The sequence below is a fragment of the Palaemon carinicauda genome, chromosome 1 (assembly GCF_036898095.1).
Source record: "Palaemon carinicauda isolate YSFRI2023 chromosome 1, ASM3689809v2, whole genome shotgun sequence".
Taxonomy (NCBI): Eukaryota; Metazoa; Arthropoda; class Malacostraca; order Decapoda; family Palaemonidae; genus Palaemon; species Palaemon carinicauda.
In genome coordinates this window covers 301,405,476-301,424,285 of record NC_090725.1, presented here as the reverse complement: position 1 = coordinate 301,424,285, position 18,810 = coordinate 301,405,476, and the positions used below count along the sequence as shown (strand labels likewise).

Here is an 18,810-nt window from a genome sequence, read left to right as displayed (position 1 = left end):
GCATTGGTTCAGATTCCTCAAAATCACATTTAGGAATGCATTCAGTCTGCATTTTTCTCCAAGCATAATTGAGGGTTTTGTTGGTGATTCCTTCCAAGGCTTTGCAAATCATTTTAAGGCAGTAGTCAATGTTTTTTCTAAAACCATCGGGTAGTGAGGTTGGTCCCTTTAGTGACCTCAAAGCATTGCTGTAACATTGCTTTTGTGAAATTCAGTATCACCTGCTGATTTACGGGTTGGAGTATCGTAGATGTGTTGGGCAGCAGGAACTTGATCCCTATGAATTTAAACTCTTCCATTAGGTCATCTTCAATGAGTTCGTTTCCAAAAGATACTTCCTGAACTCGGGACCATTCCAGAAACAAAATGCAAATCACCCAAGCCTTCCTGTTTGACCTTTACATGACATTCAATTGGTTCTGCATATTGCACTTCTTAAAGGCTCATGTATTTTCAGAGTGATACACAGGAGAGTTTTATTTATACATTCCCCACTGGCATTAGTACAGAACAGCAGGGTTAGACACTGTTTCATGAGCATGTTACCAGAACTTGCCCTATTTTTTTTTATGGAGTCAAGGTCCTGTTCATCTTTCAAAATGGACCGTTCTCATTGCAATTAAACACCTGCTACGGCATGTAAGATTCAGAGTCCATGAACCTTTTAGATTCTACAACATATGTCTCTGCTGCCTTGACATCAGAGCTTGCAGCCTCATCATGCCTTACAACACTATATATATGAAGATCTATTTTAGTGTTAATACTGTTCTTAAAATATTTTATTTTAATTGTTCATTAGTTCTCATGTAGTTTATTTCCTTGTTTTCTTTCCTCACTGGGCTATTTTTCCCTGTTGGAGCCCTCGGACTTATAGCATCCTGCTTTTCCAATTAGTAATAAGAATATTGATATATCTTACTATTTTTCCCCATGTCGGAGATCTTGTAACTCTCTATCAGGGGTCAATCCATCTTTGAAAATCCTTTTCTTATTTTATTTTCAGTTTCGGTGTGCTTGTTTTTTTCTAATTGAATTACCTGACTGACTACTGAATATCTTCATATCTTAAAATTTGTTCTAGGATAGATTTTGTATTTCTCTATCAGAAGTCAGTCCAGCTTTGCAAATCCTAATTTTGATTTATCTGCAGAGTTGATGTCCTTTTCTTATTGTAACAATTACTTGACTATATCCAAATATCTTGCCATTTGTCCCATGTGAGAGATCATGTACCTTTCTATCAGGAGTCAGTCCAACTTGGAAAATTAATTTTTTTTTTCTTGTCTCAGTGTCCTCCTATTCTAACTGAATTACTTGATTTATCCAGGTATCTTGACACTTTTTCCCATGACAGAGATTTTATACCTCTCTATCAGGGGTTAATCCATCTTTAAAAAATCCAGTTATTTTATCTTCAGTGTCAGAATGCTTTTGTTATCCTAACTGAAATACTCGACTATATCGAAATATCTTAACATTTGTTCTATGACAGGTTTTGTACCTCACTCTGAGTTGTCTTTAGAATTCTCAGGAATATTATTAAAGAAAAAGCTTTAAAGTTGAATAGTTTATTTTTATTAATTTATTGTTTTGAATTTGTCAGAAGGGAATGCAAATGTTAATATTTATTGTCGAAGTACTGTCTTTCAAGATTATTTTGAAATCATATAGGTTTCTACAAAGGTAGTAAAGCATGTGTTAGGATAGGAAATAAAGTGAGTGATTGGTTTCCGGTGAGAGTGAGGCTGAGACAGGGATGTGTGATGTCGCCGTGGTTGTTTAACTTGTATGTTGATGGAGTGGTGAGAGAGGTGAATGCTCAAGTGCTTGGACGAGGATTAAAACTGGTAGATGAGTATGACCATGAATGGGAGGTAAATCAGTTTTTGTTTGCGGATGATACTGTACTTGGTTGCAGACACAGAAGAGAAGCTTGGACGATTAGTGATAGAATTTGGAAGAGTGTGTGAGAGAAGGAAGTTGAGAGTTAATGTGGGTAAGAGTAAGGTTATGAGATGTACGAGAAGGGAAGGTGGTGCAAGGTTGAATGTCATGTTGAATGGAGAGTTACTTGAGGAGGTGGATCAGTTTAAGTACTTGGGGTCTGTTGTTGCAGCAAATGGTAGAGTGGAAGCAGATGTACGTCAGAGAGTGAATGAAGGTTGCAAAGTGTTGGGGGCAGTTAAGGGAGTAGTAAAAAATAGAGGTTTGGGCATGAATGTAAAGAGAGTTCTATATGAGAAAGTGATTGTACCAACTGTGATGTATGGATCGGAGTTGTGGGGAATGAAATTGATGGAGAGACAGAAATTGAATGTGTTTGAGATGAAGTGTCTAAGGAGTATGGCTGGTGTATTTCGAGTAGATAGGTTAGGAACGAAGTGGTGAGGGTGAGAACGGGTGTAAGAAATGAGTTAGCAGCTAGAGTGGATATGAATGTGTGGAGGTGGTTTGGCCATGTTGAGAGAATGGAAAATGGCTGTCTGCTAAAGAAGGTGATGAATACAAGAGTTGATAGGAGAAGTACGAGGTTTGGGTGGATGGATGGAGTGAAGGAAGCTCTGGGTGATAGGAGGATAGATGTGAGCGAGGCAAGAGAGCGTGCTAGAAATAGGAATGAATGGCGAGCGATTGTGACACAGTTCCGGTAGGCCCTGCTGCTGCCTCTGATGCCTTAGATGACCGCGGAGGTAGCAGCAGTAGGGGATTCAGCATTATGAAGCTTCATCTGTGGTGGATAATGTGGGAGGGTGGGCTGTGACACCCTAGCAGTACCAGCTGAACTTGGTTGAATCCCTTGTTAGGCTGGGAGGAACGTAGAGAGTAGAGGTCCCCTTTTTGTTTTTGTTTCTTTGTTGATGTCGGCTACCCCCCAAAATTGGGGGAAGTGCCTGGGTATATGTATGTATGCATATAGATCCTAAAATAATGAGTATGGCAGCCATAATAGTGTCAGTGATAAAGCTCCTCATCATGGTTTTTATTGGATTAAAACCTTTTACTGTGCATTACTCCCTAGATCCTTGTACTTCACCTCATTTAATTTACAAATTCAATCTTGCTGTATGACTACTCTATACTCCTCTCTTCACTCTTTTGATACACCTTTGCACTGAATATCCGAACAGTTCCAGTGCCAGATTGTCAAACTGAAGTTTCAATTATGAAATCAGACTTAAAATTTTATCATTACCATATTCATATTCAATGGGAGATGAGGTACTCCTTTGAGTAAATAAACTACAAATGCAAGTTTTGATGCTGTCGGTGATCGTAACTATTTAATTTCTCAAGTTTACAAATTTGATTAAAGTGGCATACTTTACTAGTAATTCTACATTTTAGATATTTTTTTTTCTTTCTGCAACATTGAGAATCCTGAACTAAAGTTAGAATGAAATCTTTTAGGAAGAGAATTTAATAAAGTTTTTCCCATTGTAATTCTGTTTTTTATATTTGAATTAAAAATTTCTTTTAATTTTTGTTTGTATGTATTTACAACACAAATATATTCAAATTATAGTTCATATGTCTATACTCTGTAGTAAAAACTGCCAACACCAACCAAATTCTGTTTTAAAATATGTACCTTCACTTTTTAGACATCAAGTCTACCGGCTTTAGGAAGACCTCGCAGTAGTGGTTCATCCTCTTCAAGCAAAAGACAGGTAATAAGGAAATAAATCTATTTATGTGAGATAGACTCCTTTATGCAAAATGCTCATATAACTAGTTAAAGCAAAATCCGTTAAAGTTTGATGAGATTCGAGAGCCAAGTGAAATATTTGAATAAAGTTACACAGCAAATGACAAACTTATTACTTATTCTTTACTCATAAACATTGTTTCAGTAACCTATGTGCTCAATTACATGCAAGATTTCTTTGTAAATTTTCACAGGTTATCGTAAAGTTACATATCTTGGCTTTTTAAAGGCTATCTTAAGAATTTGTAAGATATAGATGAATTACATGAATATATCTATATACATTACCATTTGTTCTATGACAGAGATCTTGTACCTCTCTATCAGGGATCTGCCCATATTTGAAAATCCTCTTCTTTTTTATATTTAGTGTCAGTGTCCTCTTATTCTAACTGAGGAAATTTTTTTTACTATATCCAAATACCTTAACATCTATCCTATTTGAAAGATCTCGTACAAAATCAAAGAATCCAATAGTCAAGTGGGAAGATATCAAAAGGGTGACTAGAAAGTGAGAGACAGAAAGCAGTCAAGCTGGGGAGCAAAGGATAAACCTTTCATACTCACTTCATCGATCTTATGCAATCAAAGTTAAACTCTGTTTCATCCTAGCTGGCAATTGGAGCCGAACCACGGTTTGAAAGCTCGTCGCTGACGGGCTGTTGGTTCAGGCATTCTCCCCTACTGCTGACCGACGGCAAAGCAAAGCATTGCATTTGTCCGTGGTATAGAATGTTCATTTTGCTTTATATCCCACTTACTTTGCGTAATATCTACTTGGTTCTTTGGTCACACCTAGATTATAGGTAGATGATGAGTATTACCTTGAAAAAAATATCCATATTCTACAAGAATATACGAATAAATACGAGTGCTGAAAAAACTTTATACAACTTTTTTTTATATGCTAACGCCCCGGTGGGGCGGGTACTAAACAATAACAAAGCTAGAACGCTATTTTGTTCATAGGCTGGACTTGTTAGCAAAAAGTACCATGAGCATAATAACGGTTCCAAAGGCATAAGGCCAGGGACTTAACCAAGAACCTAAGTGACAGAGTACTAAACGGGCAGACAAAGATGAATTCCCAAGACAGGTGAACAAACAATGGCCGCCGTGAAGGGCCAGACGGGAATGATAAAACAGACTATACTGGATATAAAACAAAAGCCCGGTACAATAAAAAGCTGTCAAAACAAACTATGGTACTTAACATTGGAATGTGTGAAGATGGAGCTTCAGACATGACGAAATAAATCCACGAATGTTAAAAAAACCGAGAGCACCACAAAAAATCTTCACAATGACGAAGTCCAAAAAGAAGGATGTCGTTCAGATGGCGCTCGTGTCGGGGCGTGGGTGGTGTGGCGCTGGTGGGTTGGCTAGGTCCTTTGTATCGGCCCATCCCTTTGACGAAGGAATTAACTAAATGGGAGACAACCTGTGAATAGTGGATTTCACGCGCCTTTGCTTTATACACGACACCCAAAAGGTGCTCGCGCGAGGGTTGTAACCTCAGCATTCCATGCTTTTATCTTTCTCTGGTATAATTGGAAGGTTTTATCAGAAAAGGTATATTAGGACTCTTTTCACCGGGCGCCACAGGTCTCTCCCCAGAAATAGATTTTTCCTTCGTCAAAATCCCTTTTTTATATGCTATTTTTTATCTACAAATGTTATACACGTTAATAAAAACAGGTGTATTTTGTAGAAAAAATCCTCTTGAATGTCATGAACCTAAAAAAAAAAATAATGGGGAAATATTTGGCTTTGTACCGCGGTATTGTTGCAAATTTTGGTGTGGTTTTGTCGATGCTGCAGGCTTCCTGTCTGCACACAATCACCCGTCGTCATCAAAAAATTACATTACTCATCATGAGTTTTTAATTTTTCCTTTGGGTAGACCATGGTTGGATCTGAGTTGTCTTGGAACTCTCTGATGGTTAAGAAGATAATGACCTTGCAGGGTTAGCCAGTAAGAGACCTTTTTGCAGTGTCCTTCAACTAGAAACTTCTAGTGTATTGCTCTCCAGTGCCAGACCCGGATGTGGCATTCAAGGAGGCCTTTCCTCCATTCTGCATGGTGAGAAAACTTCTGAACAGAGAGAGTCTGGTTGTCTCGTAGCCTAAGCATGGCTCTTAATATCTCCGCTATAGTTGTAAGTAGACTGGTATTTGGACCTTCTACTGCTGGTGACGGAAGTTCCGAGGGAGCTGCCTCCTCTTCCCGACCTGCTGTAGCAACCATATGCCTGGATGTTCCACATCTCGTTGAGATCCCTAAGACTTCATGGTTGGAGGTTACCCAGCATCTCTTCACTTATTATTATTATTATTTGCTAAGCTATAACCTTAGTTGGAAAGGCAGGATGCTATAAGCCCAAGGGCTCCAACAGGGAAAATAGCCCATTGAGGAAAGGAAATAAGGAAATAAACTACAAGAGATTTTTAAGAATAATAACAATTAGATAAATCTTTCATATATATAGTATAAAAACTTTAAAATAACAAGAGGAAGAGAAATAAGAGTGTGCCGAAGTGTACCCTCAAGCAAGAGAACTCTACCTCAAGACAGGGGAAGACCATGGTACAGAGGCTATGGCACTACAAAGACTAGTTAATAATGGTTCGATTTTGGAGCATCCTTCTCCTAGAAGAGAGATTACCATAGCTAAAGTCTCCCTTCTACCCTTACCAAGAGGAAAGTAGCCACTGAACTATTACAGTGCAGCAGTTAACCCTTAGAGAGAATTGTTTGGTAATGTGTGTTGTCAGGTGTTTGACAGAGGAGAATGTGTATAAAATAGGCCAGACTTTATGGTGTATGTGTAGGCAAAGGAAGAAATGAGCCGTAACCAGAGAGAGGGATCCGATGTAGTACTCTCTGGCCAGTCAAAGAACCCAATAACTCTAGCAGTTGTATCTCAACGGGTGGATGGTGCCCTGGCCAACCTACTACCTGTCAAGACTACTCGAGCACTTTTACATTATTGCCGAATCATAGTGTTGCCATATACGGCAATTAGATATTCTTATTTGATAGTTAAATTGAGATTATTACAGATAAACTGAAGTTACCACTCGATTATACGAAAAATTTACTTTTCTCAATAATAGTAGGATTATTTTTGTTTTTGTCTCTAAAACTATCAGGAATTTTTCAACAAAATTTTCTGAGAACATAGATAAAAGGTGTATGACCCCGTATGTGAAATATCCCAGGAAATCTTTATTTTTTTTGTCAAATGCTCTACTTGAGATAATAGTTCCACACCCAATTATCTGGTGATGGGGAGGATGGACAGAAATTCGAACCCATTATTTTCAATTTAGTAACATTTCAGACATATCCCATTGAGGGTATATATTCCTCCATGACAAGTCTGTCTACTGACAATACCATAGCCTATCACCTGAAATTTCAGTTATAAGAAGTGGATTGGAGTCACCAGTATTGCACCTCTTCAAGTTTGTGTTTCGACATCCCACACATTTTGTAATAGGAACTTCTTCCCTTCTAAGTCGAGTCTCTTATTAAAACACGAGTGTTTGTGTTTGTGTAGAAACAAATCACTAGTTGAAAAGGTAATTTTTATTTTCCCAACAATACAACCCTTAGCCCTGTAAGTTGCATTTCCCTCCTCATTCACCCCACAATACCTGGATGAAGGTCAAAGTGGCTATTGAGTGATCTGGCATACCCGCCAGTACCTATCCGCACGTCATTCATTATAAATTTTTAACAGCTATGTTTCCAGCTGTGCTGAAATCATACTCCTGTTAAAGGACTATGGTTTATATAGTTAGGAAAAATACAAAATACTTTTTAATGCTACACTTTCAAATCTTATAGCACAGTGAATGTTGGGTTGTTTGCTTATGTGGTAGTTTATTATTTTTGTGTAAGTTATACACTGGATTTAAGGTATTTTTAATTAGAAGATTAGCAATATTGCTATTTATTTTAACCTGAAATATAGTATATTATAATTATTTAGTGTAGCATATTACTCCATAACTGTTAGTTTGTTAGATAATAACCCAAGATGCAATAGGTAAAGCTCTTACTTCTTTCCAGGCAAACATAAAACGTGAGAAGACAGAACGTGATCCATCTGCACCCAAGAGACCTAGTAATGCATTTCTTCAGTTTTGTCAAGAACAAAGAGATGCCACTACAGCACAGTATCTACAGACGGGTAGACCATTGGACAAAAAGCAGTTAACAAAAATTTTAGCAGCCCGCTGGAATGTTTTACCAGAAGATGAAAAGAAAGTAAGTTTGTTACGAATGATATTCCACAAAAATACTTCCATTTTATCATGTATTATGTATTTGTTCCTACATAAATACAAACTACTAACTCATTACTATGGATGCTATATATGTTTTCAACGCAGCTGAAACTAGCCATAAACATTTAAAGCGAGGTGTCAACATCTCTCTACTAGTAAGGGGGGGGGGGTTAGACCAGCCGACCCACTCACAAACTCACATAGTGTATTAACGTCACTTGTTTTTGGCTTGGTAAAGTGAAGATGTGCTGTCTTGCTCCCCCGTTAACCTTAATAAATTTTACCTGGCCGTAAACTAACCGTCTACTCTTTCTCTCTTACAGGTGTATCTGGTTTGCTGAGGATTGCAATAATGCATGTTTATCCTGGCATTGTTAACCGTCCTTGCTGCACATTTACGTTCACAGAGTAGGCATTTCCGCACCACCTTTGCTCTGCATTTCCGCACCACCTTTGCTCTGCATTTCCGCACTACCTTTGCTCTGCGTGCAGATGACACTCCTGCCCGCAAGCTTCTCCTTCTGACGAGTGTTGGGAGTGGCCATTCTTCCAGTGGGAGTGATATAGTAGGCAACAGAAGTCTCAAAAGAGATTCCGCTCCTTCGGCGGCTTCCTTTTTTCTCTACCGCGTCTTATCTTCCTGCCGCCTCTTATCCTCCCCGCTAACTGGCTCATTCAGCCTCCTTTGACAGGCAGTTGAGCAAAAACAATGTCCATTTAATCACTGGACAACCTTCGGCCTCGGAGGACCTTATCTCTTTCCCTAGTGAAGTGGAATCACATGCCACCCTTGGGGCTTTCAGGTTCCACCATGAACGAACGGCTTTAGGAGGTGCTGAAGCTTGGGGAACTGTAGGAGCGCACATCTGCCTCAGGCAGGAGTTGGTTATGACCTCCCGCCCGAACTTCTGAAACAAATTTCCTTCCAGTAAGTCTTTGTCCCTCAAAAGATCCTCTCACATCAGAGGAGTTGCAGGCATGCTTGCTATCCTATCCCCACATAGTCAGCGCACAAGCTGAACTTGTTCAGCATGGTGAGAGCGTTAGCAGGACAAAATTTGCGTTTCTCCACCCTATGATGCTGGTCACCCTTCTCGCCAGCGTTAGAGGGTTTCCTCCTCTCTTGAATGGTTCCCCACTAGTTCCTCGTAAGCAGGTATGTGACTAGTCGCTACCTCGCTCTAGCTCTTCGGAGCACCTTGGTGATCGTGGCAGACGACTCCCAGTTGTCGCAGATCCCTTTCACGTGTCTTCAATGCAGAACGAGTCTCTGAGCGCGCTGGATGCCTTGCATGCTCTCCCGTCCTGGGACAGTGCAGGCTGGTTCTGATGTTAGGGAGTGTTGGCACGCTCACAGGCAAGCCAACCTTGACTTGCTTACCACCTTCCGAGCGTGCTGACCCTGCTTTCAGCATGCACAAGACAACTTGCTAACCTCTTGCATGTTCATGAGTGTGTTCATGATGCTTAGGCTTGCAAACTAGTAGCACCCCAGCCTTAACCACATGGGCCTCGCAAGTGAGTTCCTCCTCCTGACAGAGGTCTACTCGCTTCTCCGGCTGCACTCACAGCTTCTCACTAAACATGCACAAAGAGAAGTTGGTCCAAGTGATCAATGCGCTCACGAACACTGCTCGCCAAGAGTTCTTGCGGCTGTTCCTTTGTTCGCGGAGGATGCACCATGGTTTGAAGAGTTGGTTAGGGCTGTTAAGCAGCTTGTCACCATCCCCTGATCATCAGGGGATGATTTTCAACTCTTTAGGTGTCATGATCTCTAGCGAGTTCCAATCACACCCTTGAACCCTAGGCGTAGGAATACTGCACTGCCCCTAATCATGCTTCTCCTCCACCCTCGGAATCTCCTTTGACTGTTCGTCACTTGTCTCAATACTAGTGGTATCTTGATGCTAAGGCTGGTTACAACAAGTCTGATCCCCAAAGGGAAAAAACTGGCCATTGTCCCGGTGCAAGTGATGAAGGAAACCCAGACAGGTGATGCCTCCTCCAGGGGGTACCTTTCTCTTGAGGTTGGGCAGATGGTTCGGCATTCGTGACACCTGGTCATGAATGCTTAACCATCTTTTCCACCCCTGGAGCCAGTAGCTGTTCCCGTGATCCCTTTGCAGGCCCCTAGAGCTGTGAGTCTGGAGTTGGAAGAAAAAAAATTTCACCACTCGGATGGCGTGCTGCCTCAATAAGCTAGCCTTTACTTAAGTGTCCACCAATAATCAAAGTCAAACCATTCTTCTATGTAGGTGTGGGGCTGCATAAGGAAAATCAATGGATTGGGCGATCCATCGTACTCACCTCTTGAAGGGAAAGGATCCAGTCCTTGACCACTTCTGCCTTACCACCCTAATTGCAAAGACCAAGATTGAGTTCCCCTAGTCTAGGATGGTGAAGGAAACCAGGAACAAGGTCAGCTCCCAAGTCATTGGGACCAGTGACTCTCTAAGGGCGAGTTACTCGTTGCGGTTACTTTTTGCGCCGATTGTTTGGCAAAGGAAATACTATGAAGTACACGACAATCCCTCAGCCAGTGATCTTGTTATTGACATGCAACTTGCTGTTGGACAAGTTGGCAGACCAGTAATTGACATTCTTGGTTGCAGATGTTATGAACGGAGCGAGTTGCAAACGCTTCTTTGATCAACTATTGGTCCGGCTCAGTTGGTTATCTGATTGCCAATGAGGATTTGGCTGATCCAGTTGAAAAGAAAACTACGAACCTTGCTTTCTGGGCTGAGAGCTGTTGAGTTTCTCACTCACAACGAAGTCAGCCAGTCAACAAACTGGATCCTGAAATGGCAAGACTCCTCCATTTAAAGATTCCACAGGCAGGTGCCTAAGAGAAGTGCTCTAGCTACGTAACTTGTCAATGGAAGGTCCTTCCTTGTTTTATTTGGAAGACGTTGACGTCTCAATTTCCCAATATATTATGATCCCCACATCAAGATAATAAATAGTCGTTCTCAATCCTGAAGCAACTGCTTCTTGGAAGAAGCTAGGATTAACCAGTCATCAAGATACTTCAAAAGATATATTCTGTTTGAGAAGGCTCAAGCCGACACCAGTGAACCTATGCATGAACTGTCTGTAGAACTGATGAACATGTATTTCAAAACAAATTTCTTCAGCAATGAGAGGTCGATGACTGATCTCGATCTCCATTTCCCAGGCGACTTCTCCGTCTGGAAAATTCAACTCCAGAAATATAGAGAAATAGAGAACCATCTCCAATGACTTGAGCACATTCTTCTCCTCTGTTGCTTTTACCTTTGCCAGTAAGACTAGAGCTTTCAGCAGTTTTGAAGGGTCACTACAGAATACAAGTAGAGAACAAGTGAGGGAAGGACAAAGAACAAAGGGAGGTATCCATCCAGATAAACTTTTTCTACCTACTTCCCTGCTCCAAGTAGCTGCCACATTGCTGACTTGTGGCAGCTGGAGAAGGAAACTGCCCCTTTCTCTACCCCTTCAATACTGCCAGGTTAGGCATGAAACAGTGGAGCACTGTCTGTACCTTTCTCGGAGAAGGGAGCTGCTTGAGGTCCCGGTCGAGCTTTGGAGGCAGCCGAAGCATCTCCAAAGCCGATACTAGAGATGGTGCAAGGGACACAACGTCTCGTCACAGCCATCTTTTAGGGTCATTGGCCCCCTGAAGGTAACTGCTCAATGTATGAGGGAGACATGGGTAAGTTTCCTCCACCATCACCTCTACATCCTTTTAAGGAAAGGAACGTATCCCTAAGTACCAAAGCATTCCTCAGTAACAGGTCATCTCTCAATAACGATGTTGTTTCATGTCTAAATTGCCATGAGAATACACACACAACAATATCCCTTCCCTTCAGGACCCAGTTGATTTATCAACTTGTATGCCTTGAAGATCCTTGCACTAGACAGAACCAACTTGCTTTACTTCATTAATATCTCAAGTAGTGCTGAATTACGCAACTATGCTGGACCACTGGTTAATGCAGAAAGTTACCTCAGGCTTTCCATAGATGAGAAAACTGGGAAGGAAGAGTATCGTGTGAGGAATTGTTCAAGTGGAAAAAGACCTTCCTAGCTCCCTTCACCTTCCTGGACCAAGGGAACTTAATCCAGGTCTTTTCAGTTATGGTGACCTGGCAGAAAAGGTCATCAAGGACTATAAGAAGGATCCCCATTATTATTAATCTTCCTAATGCCACCTCAGACCTGCATAAAGGAATGGTCTGATTCCTTTTACTTTGAGGCTGTAGCCTTAGGGCTAGTAGCCATTGGCATTACTCTGTCCGCATGGTCTGATACATTATCTTGCGACTCGTCCAGTCCTGGACTCACACCCATAGGAGCCTTGGCTTTGTCAAGTTCATCAACTGTGTTCATTGCAGGGGTCTAACACTTAGAGGGCAGGTTTCTCGCCTCTGGTAACACCATGGCCAAGACCAAACTGAGGTGGTCCTTAGGTTGACCTGAAACCTTGGAATTTCTTGAGGTCCAATTTTTCGGAGGAGTCTTCACGTCCTTCCGCTCCCGGGGCTTGGCCAAGAAGGCGGCAAGGAGGGATGGATACTGGCTTCAAAGAAACTTTTACGGACCAAATTTGGGACCAATGGAGGCTCCGGGAGAAGAGCGGCTGGTTCAAGCCCTTCCTGGTCCTTGGGTGATGAATATCACCTTGGGGAGGCATAACTTGCTTATGACCCCGTTATCTTTGAAGGTATGACTGGTAATAATATCCAGCCTTTCCCACATGGGGTCTTTGCCTGGATGGGAGACCTTAAAAGTTTAGGTATTGTTGATATCTAGACAACCCCTCAGGAGGGGAGGGAGCACAAGACACCGTTGGAAGAGGAACCTGCCTTATGGCAGAACTCCTACACCTGTGATATACTGGTGGATCTGAATTCCCAAGGTGAACCTGACACCATAGGGGAGATATGGATTGGCATAGCTGATGCCCAAGATGATGGCGCTGGAACAGGTTGACCAACTGCCTGTTTCACCGCCTCTACAAGCTCTCTAAACCATGAAATGTTCTTTGTGAACCCGAAAAAAAAAGGTATTCATCAGTGCTTATCATGGCAAGTGAACCGAAGTGTGCCTCACTAGCGTATGGTGGGCGAGTGTGTTTCTACATATAAGACTCCTGGCCAACTTAGGCACTTCCTCGTTTGCAGCTGTAACATCGTGGGCAAATACTTGTCAGGGAACCTAAAGGGGTTTGACAAGCTAGCTTGTGCACTCCTTACAAAGAACTTGAGGGAGAACAACAAGAGGGGAAACCCTTTCCCATAGGCGAGAAGGGCAACCTTCCTCGTAGGGTGGAGGAACAGTGCAAATGCATTTCTGCTGCTGAGGTTTCTCAGCTCACTGAGCAAGCTCAGTTTGCAAAGCATGCCCAGCTCACTGAACAAGTTCAGCAGGATGACCAGGATCAGCCGGCATGCTCACCCCGGGAGATTGGAAAGCCTGGCTGGGACTCCAAGGAGACCCTGCTAGCAACTCCTCAGGTGAGTAAGAAGTTCTGAAGGATGCCTCTACTCAGGACATGGGCTACTCCTCAAGGACACCACTCTGGATGCTATGAGAGGGAAGGCCATTTCCAACTCCTGCGGAAATGGATGTGCACTTCCGTTGTACCCATAACTTAAACACCTCCAGTAGGCGTACCTTGGAGGGGAGGACCCAAAATCTCCATGGAAGACCAAAGCCGATGCATGGCGTCAAGCAAAAAAAAAAAAAAAGACCCCTCTGACGGCGAGCGCTGCCGCTTCGTTATGGGAAGTGACAGGATTTTACCACTAACCTAAGGGTAAAAGGGACATCACTCTTACTCATTCATCCTCCCGAGTAGACCAAACTACTCTGGACGGGACGGGACGCCAGAGTAAGAAGTAAGGGCTTTTTCGATCTCAAAGGAGAAGAATCCATTTTAGTCTACTTTCTTCCGTTACCTACTTTACTGCTCCCACTGGGAGTATGACCCATCCTAGCACCCCTTGCAACAAGATGCCCGAGTGCATGAGTGTTGTCTGCTTCCAGAATAGACTGAATGAGGATCCGTTTCTTGCGCCAACATGAAGGTGCCTCAAAAGTGTCCTTCGATACCAGGACAAACCTGCATCTTTATAAGTCATCAAAAAACCCTTTACACCTGAAAATAAATATAAGTCACTTTATAGCCAGATTTAATAAGGGTTTTACCAAGCCAAGCCCTCCTAACTAGTGGGGGAGATTACCTTGCATTAAAAAATTTTATGGTTGGTTTTCCAGCAAACCACAACAACATATTCTTAGTAAACAGCAAATTATTTGTATTTGTGTAGGATCAAATTACCATTACAGAGTGAAATCATGAAACATTAATGATATAAACATTTTGCAAAGCTTTACTTATCTTTGGTTTTATTTTCTTCCTTACAGGTATACATTGAAAAATTTGAGAGAGACAAGGAGCGGTACTCTGAAGAAAGAAAGATGTATGAAAATAGGAAGATTGACTGAAGTTCGCCATTCTCGGTTTACAGTATACTAGTTTATAATTAAAAAAAAGTTATATTTCTTGATTATTTATTTCCTATATACACTCATCTACAAATACAGCATCGTCTACACATTTTACACGAAATGGAAGTTGAGCTGATGACAGTAGAAAATTATTCAAATATCACCATATTTTAGAGCATTCTTACATGAATAGCACAATGAAAAGCTTATAAAAGGAAAAATTTAAAAAGTTGTATTTTCATTAAGTACCAGTGACAAGTTGGAAAAATATATTGCACTAAACCAGTACAAATACTGAATCATGCAGGACTTAATTTTTAATCAGATTTATAGACCAAAATACTGTACAGTACATCTTTTAAACTGTAAAATAGTTCCAAAAATTTTCATATTAAATGTGACCATAAAAAGTGGTGGGAAGAAATACTATGGTTTACTTCCAAAAAAATATGAATATAGATTAATGCAAACACTGTACCATATGTTTTGTGCAAAAGAGAAGTAACTTTTAATGCATTAGCAGAAAAATCTTTTATCTTACAAGTTTTACCTATGGCTAAGTACCATAACATTTACTTAAATATTTAAAAATTCTTCAATATCATGGCAACTACAGCAATCTCAAAAGAAAAATGTTGCTACATCATGAATTTCAAGTACACCCTTTTTATCGTATGAAAATGGAGCACCAGTAGGCAGGAAAAGACACTATAAAAATAAAGCTATTGCTTGAGTAACTATTGTAACCTGGTCCATTTGTCAACCACCCACAGGTTTCTCCTGGATTATTAAGATGGTGTCTTTATAAAGATAAAAATTTTAGAGATTAAAGCAGTGAAATTATAGCAACTAAATACCAAAATCTTCACCAAACAAATAAGCATTGCCACTTTCAGGATAATACAAAGTGAGCTTTGATTACGAAAAGACATAAAAACATAACTGCGAGGATTATTTTGATGCCATTTTGTTGAATTTATCCATATAACTTTAGTACTATAACAGTAGGGAAAAATTACAGATGTACATCAAATAGGGTTGCCAAGACAATACATATAGTTCAACTTGAGAAAAATAAGTTTACACTGATGGTCAACCATATGAAAGAGCACTTAGTTGATTTTGATAAAGTCATGAAACTGATCATTTAGATAACACCCCACCCCAAATCAGTACACGTGATTATAATTGAACTAAAAAAAAATGTCCGACTTTTGTTAAATATTTGATACTAGACATAGCTGAATAGAAGTGTAAAGGCAAAATAAAATGTACCATAGCTTATAATGAATAATAAGTAAAGCTAATTGAATCATAAATTTGTTCACTGAAAGATGACTACAAGCGCAAGGGGAATGAGGACTATATGCAAACATGGGCACTTTATCATTTGACAAATGATTTGTATTAAAAAGACAATAAGATCAATGTTGTTTAAAAGCAAATAAAACTTACCTGTAAGTAGACTTTGTGTATTAAAATTTCATCTTGAGTAAAAGATTTGCGCTTAATTCTACCAAAAATTTAATTACAGTATTTCATAGCTAAAGGTTTTCTTTATGCACAAACCAATTGGGAAATTCTGAAAAAAATATTACTATCCCCACTGAACAGGAAAATTCTAAACCACATAAGAAAAATACAAACCAATGTAATCACTTTAAACAATTCCAAGATTCTATTGTAAATGAAGATAAGGGGAAACCGAACAATATTTAACCCTTCCTTCTAATTGTAAGTTGTTTTCCCATGGAAACTAACATGCAATTAACAATCTCTAATATTAACTGTATTTACAGGTAGATATATAAGCACCAAGTAAAAAATGCAAATAAAAGTTACTCCTAGCACATGCATTGAACAATTTTGCATTATTTACAGTTGTAGATATCTATAATAAATATTACTAGTTACCTGATTATTCAAAATGTGTTTTAATGTGAACAATTTAAAAAACAACCCACTAAAATCTGAAATAAAAGTGTTCCAAGCACGATGCTGAGAGAGCAAAGTACAGTACAGTAAAAATAAAAAATATATATATATATTTATGAATATATAACATGACTAAAAGGAACACTTAAAAAGAGTGATAATGTTTAAAATATAAAATCAATGTAGGAATGATTGAAAACCTTGTCTGAGCAAGTATGTCATGAGTATGGGAGAAATATAGCTGATGAAAAAAATATACATGACAAATAGTTTACACTATATTACAACAGCACACCGATTGGCTGATAACAAATTGCCTTTGGCTTGACAGGAGTAGGCAAGGGAAGCACATCTATTTGTCATAAGTGGAGATCTTTGAACCACAAGATTAAGTATTCCACCCATGACAAATAAAAAGGGTTTCCTGCAAATACTGAGACACCTACACAGATAGCTAGTTAAGCATATTTCATAAAATTAGGTGACTCTAGAACATTGTCAGGTGGGTACAAAATCAATTTCTGTGGTTCTGTATAAAGCTTGTATATATTGCTATAAAATTATTTTATTGATACTTTCCACAGAAACTGTAAAATGGAAGTGTGATAATACTTGAGATATTTTGGAAAAACATCACAGCTGAATATTTAGTCAGACCGGAGTTTGGTTCCGTGGCGAGACTGGTGTGTTACGGCCTTGATAGAACTGAAGTAATCTTTCCACAGTTATGGCAACACGTACCGTACCTCTCTCTTCCAATACATCGTGAGCAGAACACTGGTATTCCTGAAAATACATTATGTATTTAAAATTTACCCCATTAGAATATTAAAAATAATAGAATTACATGTACTTATTTCCATACTCACATGGCATTAATATTGCTTCTCTCTCAAAGCTTGTTAAATTACCAACTCTGCCCTTAAAATAAAAATTGCCTGTTTTCTTTCCTTGTAATTGTCCTACCCCTTTCTATTGTAGTAATGAGATCATATGGCATTGCATGACAGCACTAACCTGTGGGTATCCCTTTGCCTTTAATTATCCAACTCGGAACTAGTTCAACATCCTTTTGACATTACTATTATTATTATTAAAATTAAAACATTATTATTAAAATTCAATTTTATGATCAACTCTCCACAGAAAGGGGGGATCCTTCCAGGCTACATTAATGCATGTGTCATTTTTTAAAATCAAGGTATGGCAGGAGCAGCAACTCCCACAGGAACAGGAGCATACTACGGACTTTGCAACTCTACGCCAGCTACATTAGCCAAATGAAGGAGTGCAGCATTGTTAGCCCATGAGAAAACTAAGGAAAGAGTCCTCCCCAAAATCCTAAATTCACAAAACAATTAGGATATTTTTCCCTAATATTGCAGTCTAGTCTAAATAAAAACTTTACAGCTTTCACAGAACAAATTTTTTTCCAGTTCATCACCACATTTCCTCTCTAATGGTAATGTGAGAAAGGTCAAGCTAACATTTGTTTTTAAAATAATAATTAGTTCTGAAAGTAGGTAGAGATAAAATTACCTTCCTACTTCTAAACCCCGTTTTATAGGAAAAACGACTTCTCTCCATCAAAGCTTTTAGCCCATGCTAATGCTAAAAAGCAAATTGCTAATGCTAAAACTAAGAGCATTTTACTTGTGAGGTCAATAAAAGATTTTCCAAAAGTTCACAAAAGATCCTTATTAAAAAGTGACATTACTTTTAGATTAAATATTAAGTTCTGTAAAACGTAAATTTTCCGATACTAAAAAACTATGCAATTTCAATAATAAATGAAGAGAGTAAGTTAGACTGCCTATAGGGACCAAGACGTAATCCAAAGGACTATGAAAAACAATAACTTACAATATTTTAGATGGAACCCATCTGGTTAGACGAAGCAAATAGATTCTTGGGTGAATTAACCTCAAAAACAGATATTTGAAAAGATTAAATTTCTGAAGCAACCCTCTTGGACGGAGATCACAGAATGGTAAACCATCCTCTTTGTGACTAAAACGAGGCCACCGGAGATACAGATTTTTTGCAGTAATTCAAAATTTGCTTAACACAGCTCAATTGATGGAGAAGGAAGGAAAATCATACAGATCTAGATTCAACTAATTGTATATCAGTCTCTTTACCTAACAAGTTAAGGGATCTAAACCTGGTGACCAAAGCATACTATTTCCTGTGAGAGAAGTTGAGAACATGGACGTGTTATGCATTTTCCTCTAACTCGAAGTCCTCCAACACTAAAATTGGACATTTGATTAAGAATACAGTATCAGTATTTCCTCTTTTCCTACAATAAACTGAGGTAGAAGGATATTTAGCTTAAATTTTTCCAAGATATAAGTACTTCTGGTATTAGG

The 18,810-nt window shown here is 39.5% G+C and overlaps 2 protein-coding genes across 4 annotated transcripts in view; one reads left to right on the top strand and one right to left on the bottom strand.

The window, feature by feature from the left end:
- LOC137658313 (uncharacterized) overlaps positions 1–14,549 on the top strand; it is a 65,959-nt gene extending 51,410 nt beyond the window's left edge. The window contains exons 4-6 of one of the 2 annotated variants that reach the window (XM_068392986.1): positions 3,606–3,671; positions 7,788–7,985; positions 14,420–14,549. In XM_068392986.1, coding sequence (XP_068249087.1) covers positions 3,606–3,671; positions 7,788–7,985; positions 14,420–14,500 — 345 coding nt within the window. In that variant the 3' untranslated portion in view covers positions 14,501–14,549. The remainder of the gene's footprint in view (positions 1–3,605; positions 3,672–7,787; positions 7,986–14,419) is intronic. The other variant, XM_068392994.1, reaches the window with a different exon arrangement.
- The window catches only part of Lrch (Leucine-rich-repeats and calponin homology domain protein), a 68,791-nt gene continuing 64,530 nt past the window's right edge, over positions 14,550–18,810 (bottom strand). For both annotated transcript variants that reach the window (XM_068392959.1, XM_068392973.1), the window contains one exon: positions 14,550–17,224. In XM_068392959.1, the coding sequence (XP_068249060.1) occupies positions 17,090–17,224 (135 nt within the window). In that variant the 3' untranslated portion in view covers positions 14,550–17,089. The remainder of the gene's footprint in view (positions 17,225–18,810) is intronic.